This window comes from Convolutriloba macropyga, chromosome 11 (assembly GCF_964194025.1).
Source record: "Convolutriloba macropyga chromosome 11, txConMacr16.3, whole genome shotgun sequence".
NCBI classification, from domain to species: Eukaryota; Metazoa; Xenacoelomorpha; order Acoela; family Convolutidae; genus Convolutriloba; species Convolutriloba macropyga.
In genome coordinates, this window is record NC_134478.1 from 41674692 (window position 1) to 41688187 (window position 13496).

Consider the following 13496-nt stretch of genomic DNA (forward strand, 5'->3'; position numbering starts at 1 on the left):
TACCTGCCGAAAAATTTTACACAAAAACAAAAAGGAAGATTTTGCATTAGAAGTCTTGGAGAAAAAAGCAATTAGTTTGTGTGGACAGCAGTTGAAAATAACCGAAGTCCCATGTATTTTTACTCCGCGAAAAATTCACAACTGAAAACTGGTAATCTTAAAATAACCATGGAAATGTTTCTTTCGAGCGTTATTGACACCTTTAACTTCGAACTTCTCAAAAAGAGGGAACTTTTTTCATGAAAATTAGAACGCTCCAATGTAAAATTCAACAACTGAAAATTCAAAAAATAATTGAATTATCAAAAAACCTAGTGAGTCCATCAGTAATGCTTCTTCAGAAAGGAACTCACGTTGAAAAAACAGGATCTGTTTTGTTTGTTCATAAATGTGCCCTGGCAGTAGCAACAATGACTAAGCTTCCTATTTGCACACAAGAAGTTCTTTTGTTAACAGAGGTTCAGAAGTTTTCTTCTATTACATATATGGACCCTCTCAAACAAATTTTGTATCATAATTTTGCAATCGCTGCCTGCATCCTTCTGTACCTAAATTTTGTCATATTAGAAGACAGCAGTTTTCAGCAATATGGAGAAACGCTGAATAAATTCAATCGTGAAATATATCAGTGGCCGAAGAATACTAACTTATGCGTAAAAGATCAAAACCTACATTGTAGCCTATTCTCGAAATCAGACTTAAAGCAGAGCAAAAATTAATAGGCCATAATAGTAAAGGAATTCTCAGTCGTGAAGCATTCCAATATTCGGTTGAAAAGTACAGTCATGAAATTTTTATTCACTGGAGCAACCAATTTCAGCAGGAAATCTTTCGAGCAAATGAAATAACAGTTTTTCAAAATTTGGAAATTGAACGCTTATACATTTGGTTAAAAGCGAAGGACATTGCTGTGTCGGATTTAATAGTCTACCTCAACATTCAACTTGTAAATAGCATTACAAAATTTTTCACTTAATTAGGATTAGTTATTAAGGGAGCGTCATGGCAACAAGTATTGCGGAATTTGAACCCGTCACGCGAACATTTTTGTATATTCAATTTCTCAAATTAGTAAATGAACGCAAAGAGCAAAAGAAAAAGAATGAAGAAACAGAGTCTTTAAAAGATTCAGTTGTTACCAAGAGAGAAAAGACCAAAAACATGGGAACGTCTGGAGTTCGAGACCAAAGAGAATTGTCTGGAGTTCAAGAGCAGAACAAATGGGAATGTCTAGATTTGAAGACTTTAAAAGAAAAAAAGAGAAAAGAAGAGGTCAGAAGAAAGAAATAAAAAGCTCTCATGATTTCAAGACCAAGAAGAAGAAAGAAAAAATGTTGTCTTGAATTGAGGACCAAAAAAAAAGTTGCCTTGAGTTTAAGACCAAAAAAAGAAAAAAAAATTGTCTTGAGTTCAAGACCGCAAAGAAAGTGAAAAATTTTGAGAGCAAATGAAAATGATTGACGAAAAAGTGTCCTTAAAATACTCAGTTGTTTAAAAAAAGACCAAAAAAATGGGAACATCTCTAGTTCGAGACCAAAGAAAATTGTCTTGAGTTCAAGAGCAGAACAAATGGGAACGTCTAGATTTCAAGACTATAAAAGAAAAAGAAGAGAAAAGAAGAGATCAAAAGAAAGAAATAAAAAGTTGTCATGATTTCAAGACCAAGAAGAAGAAAGAAAAAATGTTGTCTTGAATTCAGGACCAAAAAAAGAAAAAAGTTGCCTTGAGTTTAAGACCAAAAAAAAGAAAAAAAAAAGTTGTCTTGAGTTCAAGACCGCAAAAAAGTGAAAATTTTTGAGAGCAAATGAAAATGATTGACGAAAAAGTGTCCTTAAAATACTCAGTTGTTTAAAAAAAGGCCAAAAAAATGGGAACATCTCGAGTTCGAAACCAACAAAAATTGTCATGAGTTTAAGAGCAGAATAAATGGGAATGTCTGGAGCTCGAGACCAAAACACAAAGAGAAGGGAAAAAAAGAGATCAAAAGAAAGAAAACAAAAAGTTATATTGAGTTCAAGACAAAACAAAGGAAAAAAGTTGTCGTGAGTTTAAGACCAAAAAAGTTGTCTTGAGTTCAAGACCGCAAAAAAAATGAAAAGTCTTGAGTTGAAGACTGCAAATTATCGAGAGCTTTGGAAGCAAAAAGAGTTTCTTATTCAATTGGTGAATTTGTGTACTACATGCCAGAATTGTGGAAAGTTATTTCCGTCGGTTCCCCGGGAGTGAACCGAGTGGAATATTGTTTTTCGCGGACTCGGAATGATTCTACGCGAGCACTTGTGGCGCCCGCAAGTATTCTGTCCCGTGAGAGAAGTTAGAGAATTTGAAGAGCACAAACTCTTCATTTCAAAAAGATCTCGTCGAGCTTCGACAAAAACTGGATAATCGTTTTGACACGGCCAAAGAGGCAACAAAAAAGTATTGGGCAAATGGATCGCCGAGTGTGAGGCGTTATGAGATAATTTAAAGACAGTAGCAGACAGAAAAGCTGAAATTCATCAATCCATCGGTGATTTGTAGCAAGAGTTGGCCGATTTGAAAGTTATTGCTGCTAAAAAAGGCAAAGCCGTCGAAATAATGGAGAGAATGAATGGCCAATTGCGGTCAGAGCTTGAGCAGCAGGAACACTACAACCAGCATTGGGCCAACGAATGACGAAAAAAGATTCTGTCATTGATCGACAAAATATTTCTCTAAGAAACTAAATGGCCAAAACAAAGGCCGCGGAGAAATGTTTATTCGAGATTTGTAACAAAAACATTATGAGCCGGCCTACCGTGTCATATAAGATTTTGTTGTCAAAAACATGTGCTTCAAAAGATCAGATCAAAAACTCTACCACAAAATGAGCCTGTTGACGCACCCTCATGATGGTAGAGGCGAAGAGTTCTTCAAGACCATCAACCGAGTATACCAAATTCTGACAAATGACACGGCGCAAGAAGCGTACAACATATTTGAACTTGACAAAGCAGAAAACTTAACTTTCCATTTTAAACTATCAATTTTGTCTATGAGTAAGACGTTAATATAACAAGATCCAAGAATGAAACTATTGTTTGTTTTTTGAGTGAGTGTTACACTCTATTCTTGTTAAGAGGGGGCAGTGTGAATGTCACACGCATATAAAAAAGATGTACTAAAAACCTTGGGTTTCAAGGTTAAGGATTTAGTTTAAAACTTGATTTATTACCTGATTTATGGCTGACACAATGTTGATAGGTGTCGGAAAAGAAACTAGACTTTTGATTAGACAGAGCTCGGGCTTTGAGCCAAATGAACGAAACTTACATACGTTTTTTGACTTAGTTAATTTACCACAATGATAGAACTGATATTGGGTACCGACCAAAGCGAGTATTAAATTCATTTATTGAACACCAAAATTACCATCAAAGATAAACACTCTATTAAATCTTAATTTATTTATATCAACATTTCTTCACATTGGCCTAATTAAAAATTTAACTTCGAACTTTGCATTTTCATCAAACACCACGCTCAATTAGCCAATGACGTAGAGTATTACGCACGGGCGGCGGCTACTATAGCACAATAATGCACATTGTCCGAACAGCAACGCCAAGGTGGTCCCTCTTTATTGCCTTCGTCCGAAACTAAAATTACCACGCCACTATCTTTTTTTATCCTTCACAACCAGGCTAGTCATTGCAAGGGTTAATGCTATCAAAAAATTATAATAAAAATTGATTGGCTCAAGTAATTTTTTGCTATTAAAGGAAACGATTTGAAAAAAGGTTGTCGATTAAAAACTTTCTCACGGAAGTTTTCGAACTCTGAGTTCATCGTCAGGTTGTAAAGAAAACAAATTGCTAAAATATAAACAAGAAATAAGAAGCAAGTCATTAACTCGACTCTTTCAAGGCAACTGAAAACGAATTTTTACATATCTGCAGTCGTTTCTACAAAATTTTACATCGGAGAATATATATATATATATATATATATATATATATATTTATATATATATATATATATATATATATATATATATATATATATATATATATATACATTCGATTCGACTTAGCTGAAGCATATCGACATATTTTAATCAAAAAACCATATATAAAATTTATTAAACTTACTTCGTTTTCTTCAATTGTAAAGTTGATATTTTGGTTCTCTAACGTGTTTTTCTTTCGAGTTGGAATTTCATTTCCAAACTGAGCTTCCAGTGTCAATTCTCGTGTTTAATATTCGTTGGGCCTGTTGATGGCGGGTTTCAGTGTTCTTATATAAAGCGCCTCTGTTGTCTTTAGCTTAGATTGGTTGCCGCACTGGTCTAATTTCTTCCAATGGAAAGCAGTTTTATCACCGTTGCACTGAATGGCTTGTATTCCTATCGGTGATTCCGCGTTGGCATGCTCTGCAACCCTTGTGGTAGTATGTGGGCATGTCTGCCCTACATGGATGGATGGATTTGCATTACAAGTTAGTTCATAAACCACGTGGGATTTGAGGTCTTTATCAGTGCTACACTCAAGGCTAGGTAAACAGCTCCGAGTGGTAGAAATTATAGAAAGTTTCCGTGAGGTAAAATTGTCTACAGGATGAATTTTGTTCAGCTTCTTTACAAATTCATTCGAAATGTTGCCTCTTTACTTCAATACAAATTTTTGTTTCTCAGTATTTTTCTCTTGATTTACGGCTACGCCAGCGTTCCATTTATAAGGGTTCTATTTATAACTGAAGAATGAAATTTTTAAATCACAGTTTAATTGTGCTTCAAACGATAATATCAAATCTTCGCTATCATTAATAATCAAAAAAGTAAATTAGTCTATGAGATAGCGCAATTGAATTAAATGCATAAGTTATACATATTTGTAATACCAACAATCCTTATTCTAAAAGGTGATTGGTCTAAATTTTTCTTGATGACTCATGCATTCATGCTCGGCCTATTTCGAAAGGCCTAACTGGACTGGTTAAAAGTTATTGTAGGAAATGTCCAACTTGTCCCCCTCTATTCTTCCTTATATGGTATTACCTATCTTAAAACATGTAATGTCCCCCCGTATTGTTGGTAGTACACATATGTATACTACTTATGTATTTAATTCAGTTGTGCTATCTCATAGACTACTTGGCTTTTTTTGTTTATTAATGATTGCAAAGATTTGATCTTATCGTTTGAACCACAATTAAACTGTGATTTAAAAACTTCATTCTTCAGATACTGATGTAAACATTCTAGAGAACTCGCTCAGTAAAAAAGTTTTAGGCGTGCTTGACTTTCGCGCTCAAGCTCATTTTTAAGATGGCATCACCAACAAAAAAAAACTGACATTTAAGGGAAGCTTGCAACAAGCGATTGCAAATCATCTTACTATCAAACAAATAAAATTTATCTTCCATGACCCTCGCTTGTCTAATTGTCTATTACATCTTTTTTTCATGGTACGACCTCTAAATTAAACAATCTGCCTAAGTCAAATCCCAGCCAAAAATGAAAATGATTTGGTTAAAAATCCGAACCAAAAATGAAAAGAAAACATGAAAAGATACTATATTTATACATGTAATCAATTTCAAGCTAGTTTTCATCTTCGAGAGCCGTCTTCAAATCCAATTCATCTAGACCTGTTGTTATCTTAAGCTGCAATAAGTTTGAAACGGTAGAGCATCTCATTTTTTGTGAACTCAGTGACTTCATTACTTTCATGTGACCTATTCGTCTCACGGCCGATGATAAGAAGTATTTCGGAGTCGCGAAATGGTGACACTTTTTGGTTTTAGTTTCTTGATGTCCCACGATGAGCATTTGCTCAGCTTGCCGTTCCTCAAACCTTGGTGGCAAAAAGCAAAGCTGGTCGTCAAGCGTCTGTTCGAAGCAAATACTGTGGACCGCTTGAGAAGACGGTTACATATCCTTAGTCAATGTGATATTCCGCATTTAAAAAGTGACCCTTTTGTCAATCTCTGTACGTATCTGGAAGACAACATTCCACTAGCTGATAAAATTCACTTTCTTGAGAAGATCTTTCCTACAATATTATATCTCGTTCTAAATTTAGAAGATCATCCAGAAGAATGGAGCACACTGTCATGCTTGGTTAGAAACAGGGGGTCAGAAATAATTGTTAGACGTACAACACTTGCTTCTTTACTTGCAACTTCGTTCCTTTGTTTGTTGCCACAAGATGCCACTCATTGCTCCAACTTTGAAAAACTGTTCCACAATTTGCATTCGGAAACTGCTCGAGAGAAACTTAAGTGCTTCATCAACTATTTCGATGTGCTAAGCCAACAAATTCCAAACAATCAGTTCTTGGGTGCAGTGAAAATCACGCGAAGAGTATTGCCTGGGTGGTGTTCATGGACTCAACAACATCTCCAAGAATCGACGTGCAATTTGTCGTAAGCATACAAGTTTTTGAAGCTGTGAAGAGATCACCTGCATGTTTCTGTGCCTTAAGCTGTTTTGCTATTTCGAACACGATGAACCGGTACCAGGAAAGTGTTGAATAAAATGCCTTTTTTTACCAGAGAATTGGCTCCATGAGTTTTCTAATTATTTTAATTACTGCTGCATTTTCTTTAGCCTAAATAGCCTTTACATCCTAATATGATAATTACTGATTGGAGGAGGTGTCAAATATAATTCATAACGGCGCAAAACACCAAAACAGGACTAAGAGTGTTAAAAACTCATTTTTGACTACGGTCAGAATTTTTAAATTTACATATGAGTTGCCTTGCCGCCCTGAGCACTTTTAGGAAAGGGGCCTTCTTTTAATAGACCATGTTTTGTTTAAAAGATTGCCAGAGTTATTTTATTTGACAAAATAATGCTTCTGCATATTTTGAAGTATTTTGGGATCTTTTCCGTTTTTGACCCCCAGTACGTTCTGCGCCCCCCAATTACAGAGCACGTGCCATTACGTAGTAATCCATTATGTAAAAATATGGCACGTGCGTCTGGGAGGTGCAAATAATATGCGCCCACTAAGCTGGGGGGGGGGGGCACAAACGGAAAGTATCCGTATTTTGTTTACATTTTGTGTATTTTAATCCAGTGCTGTCAAAATATGTCGGGAATCAAAAGTGGAAGACTACCCGAGCGAGATTCTCAAGGTTGGTCAGTTTTCGCGGCAAATCGGAAATGCTGTATGGGAACCGAGCTGTACTACAGAAGATGTTCTCATCTGTCGATCTCCAGAAATCCTCGGATGCTCATTTTTGTGCGAGACGATGGCCGACAACGAAGCACTGGAGTTGAATGGTTGCAGTGTGTTTTCACAGACAAAAGGCCTATCTACTTCATTTGAGTTCGTGTCTTCTGCTGTCACCGTTTCTGGCACAGTGAAGATGAATTACTCTAATTTATGTGCAATAGATGCTCAGGACTTCCAGGTGAGCTGTTGTCTAAGTAGTGGTTACGTGACTCTGCTTGAAGTCACTGAGAACTTCTGGCGTTTATCGAGAACCGCGAAGCGGTTCGAGATATTAAGTCAGAATTTCGAAGTGACCTCTGCAGAGTCACGTAACCATGCTTAAAATACGAAATGTGCACGTTTTAAAATGACGAAAGTCAACGGAATTGAACTTCTGGCTAAGTAGCAACTTCTGGCATATTAACTTCTGGCACTGCAGACTTTCAGCATTTTAAAATGTACACTTGAGTGTTTTAATGTTAACTAGCATTATGAAGACTGCGCACTAAATAATGTATAGGTAAAATACGGAATAGGTAAGTTGCAGGTAGTTTGTGCAGGACCTGAAATTGCAGGTGCGTCCAAGTAGAGTGTAGGAACGACAAAATACGTGCGCAGTTTAGGTAAGTTTACCTGAATAGGTAATCTTGCTTGCACATTGTGTTGAAGACTTGGGTTAATTCCTGAGTGATGCTGCGTTGTAGTTTTTGATTGCTTTCGGTGATGTTTGTAGGTATTTTGATGGGTTTTTATGCAGGTTGCTGATTTAACTGTTTTTTAGCTACTTTTACCCAAGATGTTTTCTGTTTCGCGGAAAAATCTATCAATTGCGCGCTAATTGGCAAAAAATTACTACTAAAAGTTAAACAAAATTGGTGCAATGGATGTAAGTGCAGTTTGCATTTTCCATTGTGTTTCAAATGTCCTTGAAAAAAATAGGACGTGACGATCAACAAATGCTTTCAACAGAAACTGCATGGATATTGTTTTGCTTTTCGATAAATGAAACGTTGGCGAACATAGTGGAAGACGTATGCTATGACATTGAAGTTGAGACATCACTTCAGTTGCTAAAAGGCAAACGAAGCCTAAAAATATCAAAGAGCAATTAAAAAACTAAAATATCAAAGCATATTGGATCGGAAAAAGTAGTTTTTTTCTGCTCGTTTCTCGCATGGGGCTTCAGGGTCGTCTGCATCACGCACTATAAGGCAACTAGTAACAAAATGTTCAAAAAGAAAAGGCGAAACATACTCGGACGCAATAACATACATTTGCGTGAATATAACTTTTGCGCTCCTACGCATTGCACTTATCTGTCTCAGAGGCTGCCATGATTCTTAAAGTGTAAACGAGGTTGATGATACCTGTTGCCGCTGTGCAGAATGGAAGGCTTGACGCCTAATTGGTGTAGCTTTAATTCAACGCTTTGACGGGGCTCCTGAAACCTAGCATATTGCAGAAAGTAAAATTCAAGGCTTTTTGCGGTAAATTTATATGCGCTGCTGTGATGTTTTATAGTTAGGGCTCATTTTTCACTCCATTGCTTGGATGGTACCCCCTTTTCTTGTTTTTCATTTCTAAGGTTTGTAAAAGATTTTGGCAAAGTTTTTCACCATCGTTTTATACAAAAAACAGCTTCAAATGTGGGAAAACTAATAGATTTCCTTAAAACTTTGGATATCAAAATTGTGCAGGCGTTTTTGAAAATAAATAACGAACATTCTGATCTCGGGGGGTCAATAGTGGTGTCCCTCTATGCTCAATACTAAGACGTCTTCTGTTTTAATCAACGCACGGACTCTTGCCCCACGTACTCTTGCCCCACTGTTGAAAGATATGAAAGAAAACACCAATACCACAGGTTGACATACAACATCTCAATAGCACAGGTTGAAACCTCAAATGCCTCGAACTTAAACAATTTAATTGGCGAGTAACAAGCCTCTTATGTGTTTAAAGCATCACTGCCTTGCTTAGACAAGCTACTATCTCACCCACGTTCATAGTTTTTTTGCAATTCTTGCCTATATAGTCAGCTATGTATTGTTGTAACATGAATCTTGATTTTGAAATGGATCTATTTGGAAATGTCTTTCTAGAAGGGATCTTGCATTAGCGAGGGCTATCATTAGCCTCATCTTGCGTTTTTATTTTTTGTTCGACGTCAATTTGATCCGATAAAACGTGCGTCAGGATGGTTATTCTTTACTCCGCGGAATCCTGGACCCTGACCAGTCGGAGTATTCAGTGGCTCCAGTCAACAGAGCGCAGAATCATCTACTGCAAATCCATCTACTCCTGCAAATCCATCTTCTCCTGCAAATCCATCTTCTCCTGCAAATCCATCTCCTCCTCATCGTGGTGCAGGGGTGAACCTGCACTGTCGCCAGCAGTGTGGGGCCAACGGAGCTCTGGCATCCCAGGGTCTGGCGCGCCTTCGGATGTATCTAGCCAAGTACCCATATGAAAACTCGAGCGAAAGATTATTCACAGAAAGCTACGTTCCCAGCGGTAACTGGGGCGCCCGAACCAGCCGCATCGGGTAGCAATGCCAAGTCGGTCAACTATTCCAAATCTCATATCAATCTAGCCACATGGAACACTCGCACCCTGTTACCTCCCGAAAGCCTGGCATTACTGGCTTCAACATTAAAATCTCAACATCCACGTGGCCTGCATACAAGAAACCCGATTTCAAGGATCACCCTCCATCCCAATCAACGATGTGAACGACTGCCCATCCTACAAGCTGTACTGCTCAGGATACGATGATAAGCAAGGCCTGCACGGTGTCGGCATAGCTGTCGAAACGAAATTAGCCTCCCACGTCATGGAATGGATTCCCATGGGACCTCGCCTCTGCTACATCCGCATCCAGGCAAAGCCGACCCCGCTGTCAATTATCTGCTGTTATGCCCCAACTGAAGACAAGGCAAATGACATCAAGGATGAGTTCTTTAAGGAACTATCAAAGCTGATGAGTTGCATTCACAAAAAGGACGTAATTATTGTCGCGGGAGACTTCAACGCAAAGATTGGAGAAAGACTGTCTTCCGAATCGGCAAACATTGGAAGGTTTGCCATTGGCGATCGAAACAATAATGGCGACCGACTCATCAGCTTCGCAATGAGCAATAATCTTGTGGTATCAAACACGACGTTCCGAAAACCTGCTCAGACCCTACCAACTTGGATATCCAACGATGGGATCACCAGAAACCAGATTTCATCCTGATATCAAGAAGATGGCGATCGAGCATTGACGATGTGCGAACCGTCGGCCAGAAGAACTGCCTAATTCAATCGGACCACAAAATGCTCAAAGCCAAGATGAAAGTCAAACTGAAAGTATACACAAAGACTCCAAAATGCTTCCGACAGGACGTCAATGCGCTCAGAACTCCGAAAGTAGCCGACAGCTTTCGAAAGGAGCTAGCCTTCAAACTGGAGAAGCTGCCATGCGGAAGCGATGTAAATTGCTGCTGGAATGGAATCAAAGAAGCACTGGCGAAGTCCGCGGAAAAGTGTATACCGAAGAAGAAGCCCATCTGGAACCCCTGGATCTCGCCCACAACCCTGGAATTGATTGTGAAACGGAACAGAGCTCGGACCACCAAATCCAAGAAAAAGATTTCCAGAGAGATCAAGCGGCAAGTCAGGATAGATAAAAACTGCTTATACGAATCCACCGCTGATGATATAATTACCGCAGACGAACATGGCAACACCAGGAAGGTGTACAACGCGGTAAGGAAACTAACCGGCACCAAAGATCCCAGATCGACACAGTTAAAGATGACAATGGAAAATTTATTGCTGACACAAATGAGAAGATCAAGCAATGGGCGAAACACTTCGAAAACTTGTTAAATCGACCAACAGCGAACCCAGCCTCCCTCAACATCCGCAGTCAATCCCTTGCACAAGCTGATACCAATCCACCTAGTCCCGAAGAAATCATGCTAGCAATAGCCAAGCTAAGGACCAACAAAGCCGCGGGTGACGACAATCTTCCACCCGAGCTCTTCATATATGGCATGCATGAACTGCTCCCCCACTTCCAAGACCTCCTGTTGTCTATCTGGAACAACGAGAAGATACCAGATGATTGGAAGACAGCCGTTATTGTCCCAATTCACAAAAAGGGAGATAAGGCGAATTGTGCTAATTATCGTGGTATTTCCCTTCTTAACATCGCTTTTAAAATTTTAGAGGCAATCCTGAAAAACAGAATCGAACCTGCCTACGAATCAGTCGCCCGCAAGAATCAAGCGGGCTTCAAGGCGGAGCGCGGTTGCCGCGACCAAATCTTTGCAATCAGGCAAATAGTTGAGCAAAGATACGAGTTCAACCGGCAGACTGTACTAGTCTTCATTGACTTCAAAGCTGCCTTCGACAGCGTCAATCGTGAGACCATCTGGCGCATCCTCGAAAGTCACGGACTCCCGCCCAAGCTCATTCAGGTACTTCGAGCAATGTACACAGAAACCTTCAGCACAGTAAGAGTGTACAATTCACTATCGAAACCTTTCGCGATCGTCTCTGGAGTTAGACAAGGCTCGATACTTGCGCCTTTCTTATTTAACCTTGTTATCGACTGGGCAATGCATGAAGCCACCGAAAAGCAGCTCCTCGGCATCGCTCTCGACGATATGATAATAACTGACCTTGACTTCGCCGATGATATATGCCTACTAGACGACAACATAGCCGATGCGCAGACACTTCTTGATCTAGTTACAAAGGCTGCTGCAAAAGGTGGGCTTGAAATAAACACCTCCAAAACCAAGTTCTGCTCAGCTTGCCCCGAGGACCAAATGACCTGTAACGGAAAACCGATTGAAAAAGTCGATTCTTTCACTTATCTGGGCAGCAACCTTCAACTTGATGGTGATGTATCACACGAAGTCCGAACCCGTCTTGGCAATGCGACAGGCCGCCTTAAACAGCTCGACAAGCTTTGGAAACAAAGATCAATTCCACCGAGAATCAAAGCTAAAGTCTACAAAGCCTGTGTCCAATGCTTACTGCTGTACGGATGTGAATCCTGGCCCGTAAAGATCTCTGACACTCACCGCCTTGATTCCTTCAACCGAAGAAGCCTCACCAAACTCGGTGTAGCAGCGGAAGACATCAGCACCACCATACAAAAGCGAAGGCTGACATTGTTGGGACACACTTTACGCATGGATCCAGACATGATACCGAACGCTAGTCACGAATTTGAGAAAGCTGACAATTGGACGCGACCCCCCGGAGGAACGAAGGATACATGGAGGCGCTTAGTGAAGAAAGAGCTCCAACCCTCCCTGAAACCCCTCAAAATGACTCACAAGAAATGGGAGTATTGCTGGTTCGATATCGCCGAGGAGACCGCACAGAATCGGTGTCAGTGGAGAGCCATCGTGAGACGTTCATATGGCGGGCAATGGGCAGTAATGCTCGCAATGCCCTACAAGAGACAAGAGAATCATCAGGATGATCTGTGGGGTAACCCTAACTGACAGACAACCATCGACAACGTTAGCTGTTAAACTGGGTCTCGACACCAAAATCGCCCAAGAAATAGAATGCGGGCAATTACGGTGATGTGGACACGTTGTTCGCCGCGAAGCGCAAGATCCCATCAAACGGGCGTATGAGCTTGAGGTCCAGGGACGTAAACCACCAGGAAGACCAAAGAAGACCTGGCCGGAGACCATTCACGAGTTTTTGCGAAGACGACGACTGAGTAAGGAGCATGCCCATGATAGAAAACTCTGGCGCTCGATGATTCAGGGGCGCTCCGCCTACCCTAGAAATCTGAGACAGGGCGGTCACAGATGACGATGATGTCAATTTGCTACGACCATTAAACTTTGCTTTAAAAGCTCTGATTGCTCAGCGCCTTTCAGTGATTAGTATCTGATTTTGTGATTGAAGTCATTCGATAGCTTGTGTTGATATAGTATGAGTTAGGTTAAATATTGGATAATTTTTTGTGCATGACAATCTGGTTAAAGTAAAAAAGATCGCATCAACGCTTAATTTCTATAGGATCTAACAGTTGAGATAACTTATGGTTCTTAGGACTTAAGTATGTTTTCATGACATAATGATGATTTCTTGTTTTACGCGTTGTTGCTTTTGATGTGGTTTTGGAGTTTATTCTCAAAAATACAATTTCTCGTCGGATTATGATACAGTGTAATTAAACGGATTTATCGTCTGCAGCTTTTACCCGTTAGTTTTTTTTGAGTTTCCGTTGACAGGAATCAATCAGCAGTCTTTTGTTATTTGGTAGGCTCTATGGTAAGCTGTACGTATTTTTCT

The 13496-nt window shown here is 39.6% G+C and overlaps 1 protein-coding gene across 1 annotated transcript; it reads left to right on the forward strand.

The window, feature by feature from the left end:
• The first annotated feature begins 5692 nt into the window (after window positions 1-5692).
• Window positions 5693-10419, forward strand: LOC142349130 (uncharacterized). Its single transcript, XM_075400543.1, has 4 exons — window positions 5693-6384; window positions 7044-7441; window positions 9420-9695; window positions 9884-10419. Exons 1-4 carry the CDS (start codon window positions 5741-5743, stop codon window positions 10417-10419), a joined length of 1854 nt encoding a protein of 617 aa, XP_075256658.1. The 5' UTR covers window positions 5693-5740.
• The last annotated feature ends 3077 nt before the right edge of the window (window positions 10420-13496 follow it).